General features: G+C 39.8%; 1 protein-coding gene across 24 annotated transcripts in view; it reads left to right on the top strand.

The window, feature by feature from the left end:
* The window catches only part of CELF2 (CUGBP Elav-like family member 2), a 453,132-nt gene that overhangs the window by 279,525 nt on the left and 147,408 nt on the right, over positions 1-26,199 (top strand). For all 24 annotated transcript variants that reach the window (XM_040413246.1, XM_040413282.1, XM_040413263.1 and 21 more), the window contains one exon: positions 17,834-17,882. In XM_040413246.1, coding sequence (XP_040269180.1) covers positions 17,834-17,882 — 49 coding nt within the window. The remainder of the gene's footprint in view (positions 1-17,833; positions 17,883-26,199) is intronic.

The following is a 26,199-nucleotide window of genomic DNA, read 5'->3' as shown; positions in this document are numbered from 1 at the left end:
TGCTAGGTAAGTATTTTTTTATTTTTATTTCAGGCACGCCCCAAGTACATCTGCATTTAACTTTTCCGATATTCAGATCCAGCACAGGATCCATTTTGTCCCCATTCATTGTCAATGGGGACAAAACTGAACTGCACCAGAATGCACTCCGTTCCGTTTGGTTGCGTTCCCAAACCAGTCAGAAAAACATTTGAGCTGCGGTTTTCTGTCCGGCACGGGAGGCGGAGCAAAACAGATCTGGCATGACACACAATGTAAGTCAGTGTTGCCAGATCTTTTTTCTCTGACACAATAGAAAATGGATCTGCCCCCCATTGACTTACAATGGTATTAATGTTGGATCAGTCATTGCTATTTTAAAGATAATACAACGGATCTGTTCATAATGGATGCAGCCGGTTGTATTATCTAGACGGAAGCGTTTTTGCTTATCCCTGCCGGATCAGGCAAAAACGCAAGTGTGAAAGTAGCCTTATACAGTTTTTTCCTGGAACCTGATAACCCCTTTAAACAATCTGCTGCTAATGTCTTGGTGCCAGATATCAAAGGACACCTTCACAGGTCCATGCAAAGTCCATTATTTAACGGGTCAGAGCAAATTTGGTGTCTCAAGGGGGACCTACACAATAGTATGTGTGTGGTTTTAATGTTATTGCTATGTATATAGAATCTCTATTATTACTTGCTATTGTAGTATTATACCACTTTTACAATTACCACACGGGATACTAATCCTGACTTACAAGTCTATATTATAGTTCAGAGATGAATTCTAAATTGTTGGGAGATATCAGTTCTGAAGACTGCAGAATTTTGACTGCAGCTATGGGCTATACAGGTGGAAACACAGGCAAAGTTACATAACTTTTTATGTTAATTACAGGGGTTGGCTCACCTCAGCACATTTATCATGTATTGTCCATATTGCCTCTGAACATTTTTTAATCACGTTATACACTGCCTATATCCAGCGGTTATGACCACCCTGCAATCCAGCAGCGGTGGTCGTGCTTGCACACTATAGGAAAAAGTGCTGACCTATGGGCACTCCTGCACCTTTTCCTATAGTGAACAAGAGTGGCCACCGCTTCTGGATTGCAGAGTGGTCATAACTGCTGGATACCAACAGTGTATAATGCGATGGAATAATGATCAAACCAGCAAAGGAGGCAATATGGAGAATCACAATAGATTAATAAGTGCCTTGTATTAACTTTATCTACATGATAAATGCCATGTGCTGAAGTGAGGCAACCCCTTTAATGTTATATGTAAAATTGTGAAATGGTATTTAAAGGTGAACACAATCAATGAATTTTCTGATGCTCCCTACCTTAATACTTTTCATGGGAGGTGTCTTTATTCCTGTTTATAAAATGAATGTCTTCTTATCCAAAACGGGCTGTGTTCGACTGGAATAGACATACTAGCACATTTCTTTATAGCTTCATGCGTAACACTTCCAGCCAAATCTAGGAAGAACCATGAGATTAATGTAACTGCTCTCTACAGTACGTGGTAGGTCAAGTGCCCCTAGACTTAATAAGTCAAGAATAACTTCAGTATCCTCTCCATTGATACATTAATAGAACCGTGTCTGCTACTATAGTAGTTATGAGGAAAAATAATTGCCTGGACATTGATAACATGGTATATCTAATTACAGAAGGAGATAGGAATGGGCTTCCATTGTGAAAGTTCAAGTGTACAGAGGTCTTGGATGATGCGGAATGATGAGAAAACAGCTGGACTTTGTGTAATAATGGTGTTCTCTTGAGAGCAATTCAGAAGCATCAAGCCTCACTGAGATTGCATTTTATAGAAGAAGTTTGACATTAAATGTAGACGTGCACATCTAGATTAAAACAAGAAGATAATCACACGCTAAGCAACCAGAGTCATTTGTGCCATTCAAAGCTGACACGAGGAAATTATTTTAAAGGCATTATACAATCTGATTTAAGCATCCACTTTATTTATTTCTCCTTATGTAAGTGGGCTGGTTTTGTTTGCAAAATTTTACGCCATTGAATTCTTCATTTAATAATTCTTTCTAGATATGTCTGACTGGTTATCATGAAAATGAAATTGTCATATACTGATACTGTTTATTTATAACAAATGGTAATATGAGTTCATTGAAAACTCATCACCTGTATTACATTTCAAGTAGACTGTCTTCTTATATGTGTTTTTGCAATTTTATCTTAGGAATATATTGTTAGTATATAGCTTAAAAGATTCCTATTAGTGGATTTCTTGGTAGGTTTAAAGTTTGGTTCTTTTTATAGAGGATGCCCAAGGCAATGGGTGGAAAGCCATACGTCTAAAACAGATCGCTGCCCCCCATTTTGGCAGCATAGGTATGCAGAAAAATGCAGTACAGAAGCTGGTATTATGGGGCATAACTAATAGGAGGCAAGTCAAGGACTCTGTGGTCTGTTTTGTCAGGGACGTTGAGCACTCAATCCAAGGCAGCTGCTTCCCAGCATAAAGTGAGCTGCCCAAGACATACTGTATAATGCTGTATAATGCCAATATATGAACAAACCCATTTGCAAAGCCTGTTCTGCCTATAGTCTGTGCCTGCCTCCCTCCTGGTGTTCCCTGCATGCACGGACCCTGTGCCACTCACCATGCTATTCAGCATCCTGGTCACCGGCTTCTTCTCCATGTTGCAGCCTCCATCATCCTGCCTAATGTGCCCTTGGGGCGCACTCGCTTGCTACTAGCCTTTTAAAGGGCCAATGCATGCACTCACTTGCTAAACCTTGCCCAGGAAATGGATGAGGGTCCTGGGTACATAAGGCACCCACTCCAGGCAGAGGGTGCCTGAGCGTGAGGGTTCTCTTGTGACCAGCAAAGGCATTGTGAAGTCTAGTTCCTTTGCGATTTATCTGCATTTATCTCCTGCCTGTGTTCCTGGTGTATCCTAGCCTGCCTTCCCCTGCCTGTTTACTCCTGCACTTTCTAGACAAGTTTAGTTCTGTCCGTGTTTAGTTTGCACAGTCCTTCTGCCTAATCTGTATTTCTGCCAAACACTTAGCCTACCCTACCTGTGTCTGCACTACTACCCTGTCTGCCCGTCCATCCTGTGTCTGAAATACTACCCTGTCTGCCAGTCCATCCTGTGTCTGCATTCATCTGCACTTCCAGTGTGCTTCCTGGACCTAAAACCAGCATTCAAGCCTTGATGACTGTTCAGATTATACATGTGATTTTGATGTGTTTTTTTGTTATTCTGCGCTCTTGGTGTTTGTACCAGAGTCCCTGACCCCAATGAGACAGCTGCCAAATACATTGGGATTATCCCATGAGGTAGCGATCTGGTTGGTAACCTGCTGTGAAGTACAAAACCCTGTACAGGGGTTAAAGGGTGAATACCGGGGAAGTTCCAGAATAATGCCCTATGTCAAACCGGTTAGTTGGCACAGTAGGTCCGCCTTCACTGATCAATAACAAAGTCTAGATTAATATTTTGTCAGAAATGTATTAAGACTGGTCCATTTTACCAGTCTTAATAACTAATCCTGCTGGCATACGGTGTGCTAGAATTATTAAGAGGTCAGAATTCTGGCACATCTTCAAGACTTTGTGCGCCAGAAAATAAAATCTACATCAGCAAGTTTTCTGGCCCACATATTGGTAAAATGTGTCAGTACACAGATGACTCGCCTGTAATTTTGCAAAGAAACAGTCACCAATTTGGAGCACTGATGTTTCCACATTTTTTATGCTATATATACAGTACAGACCAAAAGTTTGGACACACCTTCTCATTCAAAGAGTTTTCTTTATTTTCATGACTATGAAGGCATCAAAACTATGAATTAACACATGTGGAATTATATACACAACAAACAAGTGTGAAACAACTGAAAATATGTCATAGTATAGGTTCTTCATAGTAGCCACCTTTTGCTTTGATTACTGCTTTGCACAGTCTTGGCATTCTCTTGATGAGCTTCAAGAGGTAGTCCCCTGAAATTGTCTTTCAACAGTCTTGAAGGAGTTCCCAGAAATGCTTAGCACTTGTTGTCCCTTTTGCCTTCACTCTGCGGTCCAGCTCACCCCAAACCATCTCGATTGGGTTCAGGTCCGGTGACTGTGGAGGCCAGGTCATCGGGCGCAGCACCCCATCACTCTCCTTCATGGTCAAATAGCCCTTACTTTCAAAGTTTTCCCAATTTTTCGTCTGACTGACTGACCTTAATTTCTTAAAGTAATGATGGCCACTCGTTTTTCTTTACTGCTGCTGCTACAAAGCTGCTTTTTTCTTGCCATAATACAAATTCTAACAGTCTATTCAGTAGGACTATCAGATGTGTATCCACTTGACTTCTCCTCAACGCAACTGATGGTCCCAACCCCATTTACAAGGCAAGAAATCCCACTTATTAAACCTGACAGGGCACACCTGTGAAGTGAAAACCATTTCAGGGGACTACCTCTTGAAGCTCATCAAGAGAATGCCAAGAGTGTGCAAAGCAGTAATCAAAGCAAAAGGTGGCTACTTTGAAGAACCTAGAATATGACATATTTTCTATTGTTTCACACTTGTTTGTTATGTATATAATTCCACATGTGTTAATTCATAGTTTTGATGCCTTCAGTGTGAATCTACAATTTTCATAGTCATGAAAATAAAGAAAACTCTTTGAATTAGAAGGTGTGTCCAAACTTTTGGTCTAGTAATGGTGTGCTGGAACCTCTCTCTGTTTATTGACATATTTTAGTTGGTGTCTAATTGCTATCAAGAACAATGAGGGATATTTATTAGTGTTGGGCGAACATGCTCGGCCAAACACAAATTTTACTCCAGCATCGCGATGCTTGGCACATTGCGGTGTTCAGCCCTGCCTGTGCTCGAGCGCGATGCTACGCAGCCAATAAACTTGCAGGTATGTACTGCCATTTACTGTAATACCGTAGCCATGTTGTCTACTGGCATTAAAGTGATGGACTGGCCGGAACGCGTCATCGGGTCTTAGTCTTAGTAAGGTAGAGCTGTGCTATAGAATGAAAAAACTTGTTAGAGACCCAAAAGTCCTTTTAGGGACTATTGTTGTATCTGGCAGCAATATATATATTTAGCGCAACCTGCGTTAAATAGCTATTCAATTGTTTGGCCGCTGCAGACAGCGACATTATCTGCGCTACATCTTCTGTCTAACGTGTGCGCAGCTTAAAAATATCTGTGACATCCAGTGTACTTTTTCCGTAAACCATTGTAAGTGTGTGTTGTTGGTGAATGAGATATTAAAACAGTATGTCACACCATGTAACTTACAGCCATGTATTTTCACACAGCCTACAGTGTTTTTTTTATTTTAACTGCAGTATATCCTATTGCTCATATTTCTCTTTTTTCTGCCATTGGGAAAAATATGGCTGATGCATATTTTATGTAGGGGAAAAAGCACAAGGAACTTTCTAGAACTGTTTCTTTGAAGTAGCACCTATCAGATATGCTAGTTCAGGGATGCCCAACCTGTGGCCCTCCAGCTGTTTTAAATCTACAACTCCCACCATTCCCTTCTGCAGTCTGATAGCTGTAGGATGTCCAGGCATGCTGGGAGTTGTAGTTTTACAACAGCTGGAGGACCGCAGGTTGGGAATCCCTGAACTAGCATATCTGATAGGTGGAGGTCCCACCTCTGGTGTTTCCAGTTATTTGGAGAACTGGTGTCTCTTAACTCTCCCATTTGCAGACCATGGGGCAGGAAATGCCACGTCCAGGAGAATAAATTAGAAACTTGACACACATGTTTATAGCCCTCTCAATTGATATCAATGGGACTTATTAGTGACCAAAGATGTGGCAATTGTGGGTGGGAAACCCATTTAAATAAAAATTTGCCAAATTGGTTGTATATTAATGTATCTAGAGAAGCGGAAACTGCTGTTAACCTGTTATTAATTAAGACGTTTTTGGGAAAAAAAATGTGATTTAAATTTTATTTTATTATAGTATAATTTAGAGAATGTAAGAGAAAATAATGGAGCCATGTTCATACTTTATGAGTTACCTGTGCATCAGCTTTAATATCTTGGTCTCAGTGTTAGGCCTATTGCACACGACTGGATGGCTTTTTCAGTGTTTTGCGGTCCGCCAAAAATGGATCCGCAAAAAATACGGATGACATCCGTGTGCATTCCGTTTTTTGCAGAACAGAACATCTGGCCCCTAATAGAACAGTACTATCCTTGTCCATTATGCGGACGATAATAGGACATGTTCTATCTTTGAATGGAACGGAAAAATTGAAATACGGAAACAGAATGCATACGGAGTACATTCCGTTTTTTTTGCGGACCCATTGAAATGAATGGTTCCGTATACGGAACGCAAAGAACGGAAACGGAAAAAAATACATTTGTGTGCATTAGGCCTTAGTATTATTTTTTGTTAGATTATCTGACGACCCGAATACTACGCAGATAATTCTAACTCCAGCCATAGAACCAGAAAGACCAAATAATGGAGCCTTCTTCATATTTAATGAACAGCCTGGTATAAATGACTTAATTAAGCATTAATTACTAGGTGGGAGATAAAATGACACTTGGGACAGTCTGCCTCATTTGCAAGATCTTCTTTGGTGGTGTTATCTCACAACAGCACCTCACCTCTCAAGTGTCGGCTTGCTGTTATCAGAGAGACAGAATAATTTGCTGTTTTGTGCTAAAAAGACTAAAATTAACAGAGCAACATACAAATTTTAATTGGATTTTTCGCACCTTTAGTGCTCTCGATCCAAGGTGTGCATTTGTTACTTTTGGTAGAAAGTGCACTACAACTACGGGAGCTTGTATCAAACTATTTTGTGATAAAAAAAAAAAATGAAATAACATACGGTACCGTGAATACATATTTTACAGAAACGATGATGCACAAAGCAAATGATCATTGCAGATAGTAGCCACTAGATAGACTGTGTGACAAATGACAGATGTAGCAAACATTAACCTAACTCATAACAAAATAAATGCATATTTGCATCAATCTTGAACTTTTTTTTGTTAATTGTCAATTTACAGTTTACTGTACCAAAACTTCTAACAAAATATTGAATTCAGGTGTTTCAGCAATATCTACTGTAAAAAGATGCATAACATCAAGCACCCAGCCATGCTTCTACCATGCTACTACCAATCTACTTAGGCAAGCATTGGTAGTAGTATGGGTCTTACTGAAGAGCTCATTCACTTAAAATATGGCACTGTCATTGGGTGCCGCCTATGTTGCAAGTCAGCTCGGGAAATTTTCTTGATCTGACCTGGTCAACTGTAAGTGCTATTTTTGGGAAGTGGAAGTGTCTAGGAGTAACAACATTACTGCCTTAAAGCAATGGACCATGCAAACTCAGACTATCTTAAGATCGCCATCAGAGGTGGACCGGCCATAGACACAACAGGGAAATCTCCCACTTGGCCGATGCCCAAGAGGCCACCTGAGCCCTCCTCATGGCCGCCAGCTGGATACAATTTAATAATGTCAGTAATTGTATCCAGCTAATACTAATGAGGCATCAGATACTTCTGCGCCTGGCTGGTGGCTGCAGATGCCCTCCTGAATTGAACTGTAATGCCATCCTCAGGATGGCGATACAGTTGAATACTAGGGTGGGGGCAGGGGGCATGGGGTTGTAGTATTTTGTGCTGCACTGTGGTATTTGGTTCTGCTGGGATGTCATTTTGTGCTGCACTACGGTATTGCTGGATCTGATTATTGTCCCTGCTTATTTGTGTTGTCCCGACCTACTTGTGTTGCTCAGTCATCTGTCAATTTGGGCCTGCCTACAACATGGGGCTTCTCTTAGATTATTTTCCAGGGCTTCTTTAAACTTTCAGCCTTCCCCTGATCACCAAGGAGAACGTCAAGCACTGGCATTGTCAGGAATTACACAAACCGATATTCTGATATATAAATATGGGATGTCTAGAGCAGTGACTAATGTTACATTTATTGAATAAGAGATAATTGTATGGACCTTTTTGACAAGGTTTGAAAATTCATAGTCTGAACCATAATTACCAATAATATTTTATATTTTATTCATTTTTTTTAATTGAATGTGAATTGCTTATGACTTACCATATATTTTTTTTTATCTTTTAATAAAAGTTATCAGGTAACAAAAACTGTTATATAACAAATAAGTAAGTAAACAATTTATATGATTCTAATGCTCAAATTCACACAAACTCAAAATAAACTCTTTGGGATGCCATAAAAGTGTGTTTGCAACATTTTAGATGTGACTTTTTATAAAATAGTCACAAGTGGTGTTTTTTACACTGCTCTCACCACTTTTTACAAAGGGGATGTGACAAGGATTAGGCAGGGACAGGTACAGCCGCTGCAACAAATGTATTTTAATATACTCCAGTTTTCTGGAACAAATGAAGCCGCAAATCTACAGCAGCTCAGAGCTTTGTACCATCCATTTCTGTTTAGGCACAAAGACTACCAGTGGATGAACCTAAACTTTGATGAGGCATGTGCCTCGTCAAAAATTGGGCACATTTTTCGGAAGCACAGGGGATATTAAGTCCGGCACAGATTTTATCTATATTCATGTCCAGTGATACATTCAGAAAGCTTCTCTTACCAGCAGTGAACTCAAGTGATCATCACTTCTAGTGAGATTCACACTGCTGAAGCTCCTCTAACACTGCCCCCTGCTGATTGAACAGTGATAGAGCAGCTTCAGTTCACTACCAGTTGAAGCGAGGTGGTGGAGACCGCCCAGTTGTTAATATATTCATCTTTTAGCATATAAGTCACGGAAAGGAACACAGTTAAGTGCAGAGTTGAGTTAATAGAGGAACTTATAGACAGTAAAGTGCTAATACATTGCAATGTGTTTCCAACATAAAGGAGAATCTTAAAAGCAGTTTGGGGAGATTTATCAAAATTGGTTAAAGCAAAACTCGCTTAGATGCCCATCAGATTCCAATTTTTATTTCTCATAAATCCTTTGTATATGTTTACTTATATAAACATCTTTAAATATTCAGGTAGAAGATATTTTAGAAAGTAGTTCAGAGATCCGCTCACCTCTGCTCTCTCAGGGCAGGTGCACCAACCAAAATTTGAGACACCCCTCAAAATTGGATTAAAAAGTAAGAAAAATATGGATGGGCACTCATATATGGAAATATAGGACAAAGTTTATTTAGAACATATATCACAGCAACAATAAAATACAATATTTAAAATAAATAAAAAATTGATATCTTTTAGGTGGAGATGGACCACACAAAAAACTGCATAAAATGCGCACAGAAAACCGCATATGATGCGCACAGAAAAAAATGCTCCCTGTGGTTCTTCGGAGGGAGGACAAATGTGTAATGAATCTCTACCATAAAGCGGATATTGGTCCAAGACTTATATCAATATATAGATGGCACGTATATAACCAATTCCTAAAAACACACCAATGTTGCAATTAGCCTATATTTAAATATAAAATATAAAACGCACACACATGTGTTATAGCCACAGAGTGTTCATAGTTCATATAACATGTATCCAAGATTGGGTATGCAAATAACACTCCACCTATAGTCTTTACAAAGTGTCCAGTTTCCCTTGTATCCGCTGATGTTGCGGTTCGACTGGCAAGAAAAAGTCCTTGATATGTTGCTAAGTATAGTCTAGCAATTTGCTTCGTGAATTTTTACCCAATTATGGGCTTACCTTTGCCTGATTTTCAGTTTGGGACTTGCGGATGTACTTTTACTCCGTGTTGAATGCCGGCGTCCCGGCTATGGAGTTCGTCGCGTCCCACGTGTACTTCGCAGCTGATTTCAAGCGCTGGCTCAATTTGAGAGTCACGTACTTACAGCTACTAGGCGCAGGTCAGTGACGTCTTGAAGTCGTTCTAAGGTAAAAAGAGTCTTTTTATCTTCTTCTTTGTAGTGCACTTGTGTCCATGGAAAGCGGGGTATTTGCGATTTCACACCAGACGCGTTTCGGGGAGACGCTTTCCCCTTCCTCAGTGGCATACCCCGACTTTGTAAATCAGTGCAATTTATACTGGATCTTGATCTCATTCAAAATCTGGTCTGGATCCAGAGTTACACCAAAAAGCCGATCTGGCTCAGATTTTTAAATGTCAGTTTTTGTTAATGTGGCTTACTTGCGGTTTGCTTACGATTTCAATGCGGCATTTTCCCAAAGATGCGTTTTTCTCTGTTATATTTGCAATTTTGTATTTATAATCTAATCCATTTATAATTAATCTAATAGGACATCTTGTTCTGGAGTTATGGTCCATAATATATTATAATTGCCATTTACAACTTAAATATATAAAATACATATAGAAATACATATAAAATGATGTGTGTAAAAAGTATAAAAATACATATATGTAAAAAATGCATGTGAATATATATATACGTCAATTAATTGCAGATTTCCACAATTTCTATATATGGAGGGTTTATTCTCTAAATGTCTCTCTTCTGAGTCTATTACATCTAAAAACGCACCTGCGTTTTAGTTGCGTTTTCTTTTGAATTGTGTTGTATCATCTATCAATATTTTCATATATTTATACGGGTATCTTAAATATTTTGAGTACTTTAAATATAGAAGGAGGTTTATTCTTCATTCTTTATAGGGTATATGCCGAAAGGATTAAATGCAGAATTGGAAATATTTGGGTTCATATGATGACAGGGTGGTCCGTGTGGGTGTCGATGCAGAGTTGCATGTCTGGCTGTTTGCTTTCAGCACTGCAACTCTCCCTCTACCCCATACGGGCCCCCCAATTTCTACATCATCTCATCATATACCCTATAAAGAATGAAGAATAAACCTCCTTCTATATTTAAAGTACTCAAAATATTTAAGATACCCGTATAAATATATGAAAATATTGATAGATGATACAACACAATTCAAAAGAAAACGCAACTAAAACGCAGGTGCGTTTTTAGATGTAATAGACTCAGAAGAGAGACATTTAGAGAATAAACCCTCCATATATAGAAATTGTGGAAATCTGCAATTAATTGACGTATATATATATTCACATGCATTTTTTACATATATGTATTTTTATACTTTTTACACACATCATTTTATATGTATTTCTATATGTATTTTATATATTTAAGTTGTAAATGGCAATTATAATATATTATGGACCATAACTCCAGAACAAGATGTCCTATTAGATTAATTATAAATGGATTAGATTATAAATACAAAATTGCAAATATAACAGAGAAAAACGCATCTTTGGGAAAATGCCGCATTGAAATCCCAAGCAAACCGCAAGTACGCCACATTAACAAAAACTGACATTTAGAAATCTGAGCCAGATCGGCTTTTTGGTGTAACTCTGGATCCAGACCAGATTTTGAATGAGATCAAGATCCAGTATAAATTGCACTGATTTACAAAGTCGGGGTATGCCACTGAGGAAGGGGAAAGCGTCTCCCCGAAACGCGTCTGGTGTGAAATCGCAAATACCCCGCTTTCCATGGACACAAGTGCACTACAAAGAAGAAGATAAAAAGACTCTTTTTACCTTAGAACGACTTCAAGACGTCACTGACCTGCGCCTAGTAGCTGTAAGTACGTGACTCTCAAATTGAGCCAGCGCTTGAAATCAGCTGCGAAGTACACGTGGGACGCGACGAACTCCATAGCCGGGACGCCGGCATTCAACACAGAGTAAAAGTACATCCGCAAGTCCCAAACTGAAAATCAGGCAAAGGTAAGCCCATAATTGGGTAAAAATTCACGAAGCAAATTGCTAGACTATACTTAGGCCTCTTTCACACTTGCGTTGTTGGGATCCGGCATGCACTTCCGTTGCCGGAGGTGCCTGCCGGATCCGTAACAACGCAAGTGTACTGAAAGCATTTGAAGACGGAACCGTCTTCCAAATGCTTTCAGTGTTACTATGGCACCCAGGACGCTATTAAAGTCCTGGTTGCCATAGTAGGAGCGGGGAGCGGGGGAGCGGTATACTTACAGTCCGTGCGGCTCCCCGGGCGCTCCAGAATGACGTCAGAGCGCCCCATGCGCATGGATGACGTGATCCATGTGATCACGTGATCCATGCGCTTGGGGCGCCCTGACGTCACTCTGGAGCGCCCGGGGAGCCGCACGGACGGTAAGTATGCTGCTCCCCTGCTCCCCGCTACACTTACCATGGCTGTCAGGACTTTAGCGTCCCGGCAGCCATGGTAACTATTCAGAAAAAGCTAAACGTCGGGTCCGGCAATGCGCCGAAACGACGTTTAGCTTAAGGCCGGATCCGGATCAATGCCTTTCAATGGGCATTGATCCCGGATCCGGCCTTGCGGCAAGTCTTCAGGATTTTTGGCCGGAGCAAAAAGCGCAGCATGCTGCGGTATTTTCTCCGGCCAAAAAACGTTCCGTACCGGAACTGAAGACATCCTGATGCATCCTGAACGGATTACTCTCCATTCAGAATGCATTAGGATAATCCTGATCAGTATGCTTCCGGCATAGAGTCCCGACGACGGAACTCTATGCCGGAAGACAATAACGCAAGTGTGAAAGAGCCCTTAGCAACATATCAAGGACTTTTTCTTGCCAGTCGAACCGCAACATCAGCGGATACAAGGGAAACTGGACACTTTGTAAAGACTATAGGTGGAGTGTTATTTGCATACCCAATCTTGGATACATGTTATATGAACTATGAACACTCTGTGGCTATAACACATGTGTGTGCGTTTTATATTTTATATTTGAATATAGGATAATTGCAACATTGGTGTGTTTTTAGGAATTGGTTATATACGTGCCATCTATATATTGATATAAGTCTTGGACCAATATCCGCTTTATGGTGGAGATTCATTACACATTTGTCCTCCCTCCGAAGAACCACAGGGAGCATTTTTTTCTGTGCGCATCATATGCGGTTTTCTGTGCGCATTTTATGCAGTTTTTTGTGTGGTCCATCTCCACCTAAAAGATATCAATTTTTTATTTATTTTAAATATTGTATTTTATTGTTGCTGTGATATATGTTCTAAATAAACTTTGTCCTATATTTCCATATATGAGTGCCCATCCATATTTTTCTTAGAAGATATTTTCTCTCTTTTTTTTTTTTTTAAGTTGGATTTTAACCCAGTCCCCAGTATCAACCAGAATTCTCCCTGTTGATTCTACAGTAGAATCACTCAGATGCCTTACGTAAGGAGTAGGATATAATTGTTAGTTTTTACCTTCTGTGTTCATCTCTACATCAGATATAGTCGCACGGATAAGATGAAGTCACAGATGGGATTGTGCTATGTTATTTGACAACCAATTAGAGCAATCTGACAGAAATGATGAATTAATCACCACAGACAGGCACACAATTCCCAGATAAAATTCCAGTCCAGTTGAACCAGTTTCTCAGCTCTATTTTTAGTAGAAATAGATTGCGCTGTTACTGGTTTCTCCTAAGAATTCTAAGTATTGCATTACACACTACAATATTTAGAGGCACTGATTTCTCTTCCTTTCTTCTTTCCAAATTGTCCCACTTTTGTATGGATAGATAGAATTAAATTAGACAAAACCTGTAAATCTTCAGGCAGAGATTTCTATCAGATTTATGATCAATTGAATTATATAGAATAATAATAATTTTTGCCTTATGAGTGACATACAATATAATGAAAATAATAGATGATACAGAGTGTTTGTTATCTGTATAACTTTGCTTATTAAGCATAAACTAAATATTAAATGGGTAGTGCGGTGGGTGTCCCACTATAGGAACCCCTACCTTTTAAGGGAATGGGGACTCTCAAAATGAAAGGAGCAGCAGATCACACATGTACCCTGTTGCTTCAGTCAACTCTATAGGACTGCTGGAGATAACTGAATACAGAGCTCGGGTATTTTCAGAAGGTCGTATAGACATGAATGGAGAGCCTCCCTCTCTGTTCATTTCAGAAGGCCCTGCAGGTTATGGACCCCCATGTCCTGATTAGTGGGGGGTCCCAATGGTCCTGTGGATAGGGGATAACTTGTGCTTTTGCCATTGGTGTCATTCCTGATTTGATCATTTTCTCTACTCAGAACATTACCTATTCCTTAAAGTCTTAAAGAGAAAGTTGAGAAATGAGCCTATAATCATGGTTGAGTAATGGGACTATGGATTGATCTATTGGATATTGGTCTATCTGAAGGTAGACAAATATATTAGATTAGTGAGTGTCAACCCACTAATTTCCATGGGATGGGTTAACCATCTAATGAACATATAGGCCTCCTGGCTCTGGCATGGCAGTAGATGATGGTGAAAACAAGGATCAGGCAATTCGATTTCAACTAGCCTAATCCTTTTGGTCTCCAAGGAGAAAATCTGCTGCCAGAGGTGTCTGCTGCAGGCTTATTCCTTTCCCCCTACTGAAAACACATGCATGCTCGGGGGACTGGGATGGAGGAATAGCTGTGTAGGAATGTGTATGGCTAACTTTAGAAGTAAGTACAATTTTTACATTTGTGTTCAACTTTTTAAAATATAGAATATAAGCTGACTGATCAAGGAAGGTGTGAAGCAACCCAAAAAATAGAGTATCTTCAATAGTCCTGACTGTAGGTTAATGCCATTTCAGGAATATAACAAGTAATTATGGGTCCTGGCAGAAATCTTGTAGTAGGGGGGCATTGACCACCATTAAGATCAGGAGAACTGATGAAAAGACTACTGATCGTATTGTTATCACTTGGTCTTCTTGGTCTTTTCTTCAAGTTGATGCCTTGTTTTCCTTTCCTAGTTTCCTTAGTGATGGTTATGCTTAATATTCTGGTCAATGATGTTCTTTATTCTTGGTAATATATTAGTGAATCTTGCTCTATGCCAATATTATTTCAAACCATATAACATATGAAGATTTAGAGAGGTACCTAGAGCAGATATTTTCTAATATGATACACACAATGTCCCACATTTACTAATATAAGTGCATCTAGATTTTGTCATAATTTGTGCCAAAAAGTGGTGCAGTTTGATGCATCTACCTTTAGAGAAAGGGTTATGTCTTCACTGGACAGGGGCATGGCCTATGATGCAAGGTTTTGCACCAAAACTGCACCACGGTTCTGTGTAAAATTCTGTCTCATGTTAAGCCAACCCACAGTTGATATAGAGTCAGACAAAAGCATCTATCCCTGTACCAGATTTATCATCCAGCCAGAGCCGCTCTAATAAAAGTGGTGTATGTCCAGACAGCCTGTGTAAGACTACGCCATATATAGTATTAGCAAATCTACAGCACAGTGTACCACAAGAGTGAGTCTAAGATGATATACTTTTGTATTTTTCCTAGCACATCCTTTCGAATAAACTATTATTATATTTGTTTATTTTTTCCATTAATACTGCACCAGACTTCAAAGAAATCTGCATCTTTGAAGTAAGAAATATTTTAATTGAATTAAATGTTTTGTTCACTCACAAACAAACAATACAGAAGGAATAAAACTTTAGACAGCCCTTTAGCCAAGAATTTTGTTCTTTTCTCAAAAATCAAGGTTATTTTTTTACCGTATATAACTATTAACTCATAAATGGGCAAATTTTGACCTGAAGTACAGTAAGACATTAAAGTGAGTAAAATGGATTGTCAAGTATCAAGGAATCACATAGTATTATCCAGCAAGATGCTCACCCCCTGGGACTGCAGGCATGACAGGACATATTATGAGTTCAGAGCCTATAAAATATTTAAAGGCTCTGAAGGAAAAGAAAGAATCTGTAATGGAGGTGGCACAGGAAAAAGAAATTGAAAAAGGCAATGGAATAAAAAATGCATGCTCACACGTTTTAGGTATTTGCCAGTTTTAAATATAGGTATTTTTTGTAACCTCTTTGCCTGTACGCTCAGAATCCAAGAGTTATTTTTCTGCTTCAAATGACTGTGATATTTGGCATCCATTGTCTAAAGCTGATGTATCATCAGACTATGCTGTTTTATGTAAGGACAGCATAATATGAAGACAAGTTTGTTCTTCTATTAGCCAAAACAGCACAAAAATATTGGCCCATATTCTCTAATGTGTCTGCGCCTAAAAAGTGGAGCAAATTGGTATAATTTTTGTACAGCTTGATGCAACTAGGGTTTCTACACATTTTCCATCTTGCTTGCCAAGAGGATGGGGCTTAGTGGAAAGTGCCTTGCTTTGTGGGAAAAATCATGGCCTAAGATTCATCATTTTTTGCTACAATTGCGCCACAGTTCTGGCATAAAACTCAGTCTCAAAGTAATCCAACTAATAGTTGGTATAGAGTTAAACAAAAGTTTCCAACCCTGTACCACAATTGCCATCCAGCATGAGCCACTGTCACAAATCTGGTGCTGGTCTAGCAGTTTGCCAAAATTTGCACACTGTATAGGATTAGTGAATCTGGGCCATTGTACATTTTCGGTAAAAGGAACAATCAGATAAAACACCATACATGTAGTTTAGGGTTGTGTATATTCCTGAGGTGGAGGGTGTTCCTGAAAGTCTCCCAGCCATTCTCCATAGTCAGTCAAAAGGAGGGTGGGCGGAAGGTGAGTGAGGCGAGTGCTACCTGGTGTACTCTGATCACTTCTATTGGTCAAGTGGTGCAATATCTAGTGCTGATAAGAGAGTGGACCTATTCCTTGTGTAAGGGAAGCATGGTTTGATGACAGATCCACTATAAAGAAGCCATCAGCTGAGGACCTGTAATGCAACTCTTTCTCAAACTTTAGACCCTCATTTAGATATCTTCATGCACAGTTGGACATCTCTATAGCTTTCTCTATATCTCTATATCCAATATGCTCCTGTCTCTTTGACATTTGTTTCCAGATGGTATTACAACTGTAAGACATGATATCTAGGTGCTTTCATTTATTTTGCTATGTTCAACATGTTGATCCCTATTAGTCTTATCAGCATCACTATCTAGACTCTTCTTAGCAAAGTGCTAAATGTTTTTGTTGCACTCAAGGGGTTAAACAGCTCTGAGCACAGTTGCCATTTCGAATTGAATTAACCTATTTAGTGAGTACATATAAATTCCATGCTTTTCATTTTACGTGCGTTCATCCTACCAGTTAGCCAATATGTGTGAATAAAGAATATGTGTAAATGCCTTTAGAGAAATGCAACTGTTTTATTCATATATTCTTACACTAATAAATTAATTTGCAGTTATTATTTTGCAATTCTTTTTTATGTCTTCTGATAGAATAAAATGCACATATTTATTGGATGCCATCAACAGAATAAAGAACAAATAAATACATTTCAATGTGATGCTAATAGAGAATCAATGAGTTTCACATTAAAATGTGTATTACCTCTCTCATTGCAACCACCAGATGTCATGGCATTAGCATAATGCAGCGCCATTTGTTCACTCAGATAACATTCCAGTTAATATGACACGACTCACCATAACTATGTATAAAGTACTTAGTTATGGATTATCTCACCACCAACATTCGGAATATTCAAATATTCCTGTGTAGAAGATATGCCATATATGCAGCCTACTCAGCTGCGATGAGCCCAATGGAGGGAGATGACCCATTCCAGGTTGGTCTTCTTCCCATTTTAATGCCTTGTGAGAACCTGCAATTTGATGTGGTCCCTATAGATGCTGTAATGGTAGCAAAAAAACAACCAAAAAAGAGAAATGTGCTAGACTAATAAAAAAAAAGATGAAGGCAGCAGGACCTCCTGTTGCACATGTAGTTACAAGCATACTGGTGTCAAAAAGCACTCAACAGAAGTCTTTTTGTACAAACGTGTTTCTTTTACTTAATGAATCATAATTTTTTTATTGTTTTTTAGATGCATCATCCTATTCAGATGAAGCCTGCAGATAGTGAAAAGTCAAATGGTAAGTGTGATATTTCTTGCATTTATAAATCTTATAATCTCTTCACATGATAAATTAAAGTCTAGTTAAAGGATACTTAAACAATTTTTTTAAATAAAACTTTACATTTTTCATGTTACAGAAAAATGCCTCATACAACACTTATCAACCTCTTTTTTCCCCTCATACCTTCCTGCTGATCATTCACTATGAATTAGCTAATAAAATGTTTACACAGAGTCTGTATGCTGAGAGATCAGATACAGTTGCTGAGATTAAAGTTTATGGAGAGTGGGAGGGGGAGGGTGCTTCTGGAGGGAGAGAGAGGCAGAGAAACACATGTAGATGCTGCTGCACATTCTAGTATATGTTATCTCTCACCCAAGTGCTGAATTCACAGCTACACTGCTTAATGTTGTTATGTAAAAATGAGTGAAATGATTCATATGAATCGAAATTTGAAACAAATTTTTGAAAAAATTCTGATTCGTTAGAATCAGAATTTCTTCTGATTCATTTGAGTGGAACTTTTCCAAGAGAGAGAGAGAGAAAAAGATAGATTTTTTACGGCCTCTACATAACTTTGGCAGACCCTCCACTGGTTCTAAATGTAAGACAGCTTCCTAGCTCTCTTACATTTAGACCTTTTTCAATCTGCTCCCCCCCCCATGCCTCTCCCACTTTTTTACACATGGCGTGAGTGGGAGAAGTCGCAGATTTCGGCGCCTGAAATACTCCTAATTTTGGCATATTTCAGCATCATAAATGACCCCAAAGTGTATAAAGTAAATAAAAGTGGGCATGAACATGTTCTGTTAAGAGAGAGGGTGGATTATTTTTCTTTTGATTCCCATTGAACCCAAGTCCAACACTGGCCAAATATAGGGTGAAATAAGCATCTGCTAATGAAAAATGATGTGTTTTATAAATACCATATATATATATATATATATATATATATATATATATATACAGTTGCAAGAAAAAGTATGTGAACCCTTTGGAATGATATGGATTTCTGCACAAATTGGTTTATAAAATGTGATCTGATCTTCATCTAAGTCACAACAATAGACAATCACAGTCTGCTTAACCACTTCAGCCCCCAGTGCTTAAACACCCTGAAAGACCAGGCCACTTTTTACACTTCTGACCTACACTACTTTCACCGTTTATTGCTCGGTCATGCAACTTACCACCCAAATGAATTTTACCTCCTTTTCTTCTCACTAATAGAGCTTTCATTTGGTGGTATTTCATTGCTGCTGACATTTTTACTTTTTTTGTTATTAATCGAAATTTAACGATTTTTTTTGCAAAAAAATGACATTTTTCACTTTCAGTTGTAAAATTTTGCAAAAAAAACGACATCCATATAGAAATTTTGCTCTAAATTTATAGTTCTACATGTCTTTGATAAAAAAAAAATGTTTGGGTAAAAAAAAAATGGTTTGGGTAAAAGTTATAGCGTTTACAAACTATGGTACAAAAATGTGAATTTCCGCTTTTTGAAGCAGCTCTGACTTTCTGAGCACCTGTCATGTTTCCTGAGGTTCTACAATGCCCAGACAGTACAAACACCCCACAAATGACCCCATTTCTGAAAGTACACACCCTAAGGTATTCGCTGATGGGCATAGTGAGTTCATAGAACTTTTTATTTTTTGTCACAAGTTAGCGGAAAATTATGATTTTTTTTTTTTTTTTTCTTACAAAGTCTCATATTCCACTAACTTGTGACAAAAAATAAAAACTTCCATGAACTCACTATGCCCATCAGCGAATACCTTGGGGTCTCTTCTTTCCAAAATGGGGTCACTTGTGGGGTAGTTATACTGCCCTGGCATTCTAGGGGCCCAAATGTGTGGTAAGGAGTTTGAAATCAAATTCTGTAAAAAATGACCTGTGAAATCCGAAAGGTGCTCTTTGGAATATGGGCCCCTTTGCCCACCTAGGCTGCAAAAAAGTGTCACACATCTGGTATCTCCGTACTCAGGAGAAGGTGGGGAATGTGTTTTGGGGTGTCATTTTATATATACCCATGCTGGGTGAGAGAAATATCTTGGCAAAAGACAACTTTTCCCATTTTTTTATACAAAGTTGTCATTTGACCAAGATATTTATCTCACCCAGCATGGGTATATGTAAAAAGACACCCCAAAACACATTCCTCAACTTCTCCTGAGTACGGGGATACCAGATGTGTGACACTTTTTTGCAGCCTAGGTGGGCAAAGGGGCCCATATTCCAAAGAGCACCTTTCGGATTTCACTCCTCATTTTTTCCTGAATTTGATTTCAAACTCCTTACCACACATTTGGGCCCCTAGAATACCAGGGCAGTATAACTACCCCACAAGTGACCCCATTTTGGAAAGAAGACACCCCAAGGTATTCCGTGAGGGGCATGGCGAGTTCCTAGAATTTTTTATTTTTTGTCACAAGTTAGTGGAAAATGATGATTTTTTTTTTAATTTTTTTTTTCATACAAAGTCTCATATTCCACAAACTTGTGACAAAAAATAAAAACTTCCATGAACTCACTATGCCCATCAGCGAATACCTTGGGGTCTCTTCTTTCCAAAATGGGGTCACTTGTGGGGTAGTTATACTGCCCTGGCATTCTAGGGGCCCAAATGTGTGGTAAGTAGGTAAATGACCTGTGAAATCCGAAAGGTGCTCTTTGGAATGTGGGCCCCTTTGCCCACCTAGGCTGCAAAAAAGTGTCACACATCTGGTATCTCTGTATTCAGGAGAAGTTGAGGAATGTGTTTTGGGGTGTCTTTTTACATATACCCATGCTGGGTGAGATAAATATCTTGGTCAAATGCCAACTTTGTATAAAAAAATGGGAAAAGTTGTCTTTTGCCAAGATATTTCTCTCACCCAGCATGGGTATATGTAAAATGACACCCCAAAACACATTCCCCAACTTCTCCCGATTACGGAGATACCAGATGTGTGACACTTTTTTGCAGCCTAGGTGGGCAAAGGGGCCCATATTCAAAAGAGCACCTTTCGGATTTCACAGGTCATTTTTTACAGAATTTGATTTCAAACTCCTTACCACACATTTGGGCCCCTAGAATGCCAGGGCAGTATAACTACCCCACAAGTGACCCCATTTTGGAAAGAAGAGACCCCAAGGTATTCGCTGATGGGCATAGTGAGTTCATGGAACTTTTTATTTTTTGTCATAAGTTAGTGGAATATGAGACTTTGTATGAAAAAAAAAATAAAAAAAAAAATAAGCATTTTCCACTAACTTGTGACAAAAAATAAAAAATTCTAGGAACTCGCCATGCCCCTCACGGAATACCTTGGGGTGTCTTCTTTCCAAAATGGGGTCACTTGTGGGGTAGTTATACTGCCCTGGCATTTTCCAGGGGCCCTAATGTGTGGTAAGTAGGTAAATGACCTGTGAAATCCTAAAGGTGCTCTTTGGAATATGGGCCCCTTTGCCCACCTAGGCTGCAAAAAAGTGTCACACATGTGGTATCGCCGTATTCAGGAGAAGTTGGGGAATGTGTTTTGGGGTGTCATTTTACATATACCCATGCTGGGTGAGAGAAATATCTTGGCAAAAGACAACTTTTCCCATTTTTTTATACAAAGTTGGCATTTGACCAAGATATTTCTCTCACCCAGCATGGGTATATGTAAAATGACACCCCAAAACACATTCCCCAACTTCTCCTGAGTACGGCGATACCAGATGTGTGACACTTTTTTGCAGCCTAGATGCGCAAAGGTGCCCAAATTCCTTTTAGGAGGGCATTTTTAGACATTTGGATACCAGACTTCTTCTCACGCTTTGGGGCCCCTAGAATGCCAGGGCAGTATAAATACCCCACATGTGACCCCATTTTGGAAAGAAGACACCCCAAGGTATTCAATGAGGGGCATGGCGAGTTCATAGAAATTTTTTTTTTTTGGCACAAGTTAGCGGAAATTGATATTTTTAATTTTTTTCTCACAAAGTCTCCCGTTCCGCTAACTTGGGACAAAAATTTCAATCTTTCATGGACTCAATATGCCCCTCACGGAATACCTGGGGGTGTCTTCTTTCCGAAATGGGGTCACATGTGGGGTATTTATACTGCAATGGCATTCTAGGGGCCCTAAAGCGTGAGAAGAAGTCTGGAATATAAATGTCTAAAAAATTTTACGCATTTGGATTCCGTGAGGGGTATGGTGAGTTCATGTGAGATTTTATTTTTTGACACAAGTTAGTGGAATATGAGACTTTGTAAGAAAAAAAAAAAAAAATTCTGCTAACTTGGGCCAAAAAAATATCTGAATGGAGCCTTACAGAGGGGTGATCAATGACAGGGGGGTGATCAATGACAGGGGGGTTGATCAATGACAGGGGGGTTGATCAATGACAGGGGGGTTGATCAATGACAGGGGGGGTGATCAGGGAGTCTATATGGGGTGATCACCACAGTCATTGATCACGCCCCTGTAAGGCTTCATTCAGACGTCCGGATGCGTTTTGCGGATCCGATCCATCTATCAGTGGATCCGTAAAAATCATGCGGACGTCTGAATGGAGCTTTACAGGGGGGTAATCAATGACAGGGGGTTGATCAATGACAGGGGGGTGATCAGGGAGTCTATATGGGGTGATCACCACAGTCATTGATCACGCCCCTGTAAGGCTTCATTCAGACGTCCGGATGCGTTTTGCGGATCCGATCCATCTATCAGTGCATCCGTAAAAATCATGCGGACATCTGAATGGAGATTTACAGGGGGGTAATCAATGACAGGGGGGTGATCAGGGAGTCTATATGGGGTGATCACCACAGTCATTGATCACTCCCCTGTAAGGCTTCATTCAGACGTCCGGATGCGTTTTGCGGATCCGATCCATCTATCAGTGCATCCGTAAAAATCATGCGGACATCTGAATGGAGCTTTACAGGGGGGTAATCAATGACATGGGGGTGATCAGGGAGTCTATATGGGGTGATCACCACAGTCATTGATCATGCCCCTGTAAGGCTTCATTCAGACGTCCGGATGCGTTTTGCGGATCGGATCCATCTATCAGTGCATCCGTAAAAATCATGCGGACATCTGAATGGAGCTTTACAGGGGGGTGATCAGGGAGTCTATATGGGGTGATCACCACAGTCATTGATCATGCCCCTGTAAGGCTTCATTCAGACGTCCGGATGCGTTTTGCGGATCGGATCCATCTATCAGTGCATCCGTAAAAATCATGCGGACATCTGAATGGAGCTTTACAGGGGGGTGATCAGGGAGTCTATATGGGGTGATCACCACAGTCATTGATCATGCCCCTGTAAGGCTTCATTCAGACGTCCGGATGCGTTTTGCGGATCGGATCCATCTATCAGTGCATCCGTAAAAATCATGCGGACGTCTGAATGGAGCTTTACAGGGGGTTGATCAATGACAGGGGTGTAATCAATGACAGGGGGGGTGATCAGGGAGTCTATATGGGGTGATAACCACAGTCATTGATCACGCCCCTGTAAGGCTTCATTCAGACGTCCGGATGCGTTTTGCGGATCCGATCCATCTATCAGTGGATCCGTAAAAATCATGCGGACATCTGAATGGAGCTTTACAGGGGGGTAATCAATGACAGGGGGGTGATCAATGACAGGGGGGTGATCAGGGAGTCTATATGGGGTGATCAGGGGTGATCAGGGGTGATCAGGGGCTAATAAGGGGTTAATAAGTGACGGGGGGGGTGTAGTGTAGTGTAGTGGTGCTTGGTGGGACTTTACTGAGCTACCTGTGTCCTCTGGTGGTCGATCCAAACAAATGGGACCACCAGAGGACCAGGTAGCAGGTATATTAGACGCTGTTATCAAAACAGCGTCTAATATACCTGTTAGGGGTTAAAAAAAACACATCTCCAGCCTGCCAGCGAACGATCGCCGCTGGCAGGCTGGAGATCAACTCTCTTACCTTCCGTTCCTGTGAGCGCGCGCGCCTGTGTGCGCGCGTTCACAGGAAATCTCGGCCATCGCGAGATGACGCATATATGCGTGACTCTGCGCAGGGCTGCCACCTCCGGAACGCGATCCTGCGTTAGGCGGTCCGGAGGTGGTTAAACTAATAACACACAAATAATTAAATGTTACCATGTTTTTATTAAACACACCATGTAAACATTCACAGTGCAGGTGGAAAAAGTATGTGAACCCTTGGATTTAATAACTGGTTGAACCTCCTTTGGCAGCAATAACTTCAACCAAACGCTTCCTGTAGTTGCAGATCAGACATGCACAACGGTCAGGAGAAATTCTTGACCATTCCTCTTTACAGAACTGTTTCAGTTCAGCAATATTCTTGGGATGTCTGGTGTGAATCGCTTTCTTGAGGTCATGCCACAGCATCTCAATCGGGTTGAGGTCAGGACTCTGACTGGGCCACTCCAGAAGGCGTATTTTCTTCTGTTTATGCCATTCTGTTGTTGATTTACTTCTATGCTTTGTCCTGTTTCAACACCCATCTTCTGTTGAGCTTCAGCTGGTGGACAGATGGCCTTAAGTTCTCCTGCAAAAGGTCTTGATAAACTTGGGAATTAATTTTTACTTCGATGATCGCAATCTGTCCAGGCCCTGATGCAGCAAAGCAGCCCCAAACCATGATGCCCCCACCACCATACTTCACAGTTGGGATGAGGTTTTGATGTTGGTGTGCTGCGCCTCTTTTTCTCCACACATAGTGTTGTGTGTTTCTTCCAAACAACTCAACTTTGGTTTCATCTGTCCACAGAATATTTTGCCAGTACTGCTGTGGAACATCCAGGTGCTCTTGTGCAAACTGTAAACGTGCAGCAATGTTTTTTTGGACAGCAGTGGCTTCCTCTGTGGTATCCTCCCATGAAATCCATTCTTGTTTAGTGTTTTACATATCGTAGATTCGCTAACAGGGATGTTAGCATATGCCAGAGACTTTTGTAAGTCTTTTGCTGACACTGTAGGATTCTTCTTCACCTCATTAAGCAGTCTGCGATGTGCTCTTGCAGTCATCTTTACAGGACGGCCACTCCTAGGGAGAGTAGCAGCAGTGCTGAACATTCTCCATTTATAGACAATTTGTCTTACCGTGGACTGATGAACAGCAGCTTTTGGAGATACTTTTATAACCCTTTCCAGCTTTATGCAAGTCAACAATTCTTAATTGTAGGTCTTCTGAGAGCTCTTTTGTGCGAGGCATCATTCACATCAGGCAATGCTTCTTGTGAAAAGCAAACCCAGAACTGGTGTGTGTTTTTTATAGGGTAGGGCAGCTGTAACCAACACCTCCAATCTCATCTCATTGATTGGACTCCAGTTGGCTGACACCTCACTCCAATTATCTCTTGGAGATGTCATTAGCATAGGGGTTCACATACTTTTTCCACCTGCACTGTGTGTTATTAGTTTAAGCAGACTGTGATTGTCTATTGTTGTGACTTAGATGAAGATCAGATCACATTTTATGACCAATTTGTGCAGAAATCCATATCATTCCAAAGGGTTCACATACTTTTTCTTGCAACTGTATGCACCAAAGGATTTTATTTAATACTGTAAACCATTTATTGATGAAAATATTTAATTCTGTTGTATGATTTACTGAGAAAACATTGCAAGGCTGTTAATAACGTTTGTCATTTGAGCAAATTGGGTCAAAAGAAAACTTTATTTTCTACCTTTCTACTATGTTCTTGTAATCTAGTTGACATGGATAGCCTTCTAAATCCAAATAATTTTAAAGAACCAATATGTTGCCACAAAACGCATTCTAAATCCAAAGATGCTACCATGGAACATATTCATGGAAGCTGAACATTTTTCAGTAAATAGCGTATGGTGGCTTATTGTACTGTGATTCATTATGAAAATATATGTATTTTTTATTAGTTTTCGATTCCTCTTCTCTGCACATAATGACATTGTATTTTCACAGAGTAAACATTCACTGAAGATTCCATTACCCTTGATACCATACACAACAGCTGCCAGTAGTAGCTGTGATAAAATGTGAATGATAACTAGTAAACATTCCCATAAATTTAATTAATTGAACTTTGTAAAGAAATTCCTGCAGGTCATTATAGCCAGGATTGTTTCTTTATGAAAGAAAAGCTCCTAGCCATATTAATTAGTAACCAGGGTTTTCAAAGATCTGCATATCTCCTAATGCAAATCATGAACTCCTATAGTTCCCAGTAGGCTTTTGTTTTTCTTCTAATTTTAGAACTTGTATTCATGCAGACTTCATTAAAGGGAGAACTTCATAGATGAATCAATCAGAATTTAATAGCATAATATGGATATGTACAGTATGTGTTAAATGTTTTCTTGGGA

Source organism: Bufo bufo, chromosome 1 (genome assembly GCF_905171765.1).
Source record: "Bufo bufo chromosome 1, aBufBuf1.1, whole genome shotgun sequence".
In the NCBI taxonomy this organism is placed as follows: Eukaryota; Metazoa; Chordata; class Amphibia; order Anura; family Bufonidae; genus Bufo; species Bufo bufo.
Note: the sequence above shows the minus strand (reverse complement) of the source record. Positions and strands in the feature narration are given on the sequence as shown.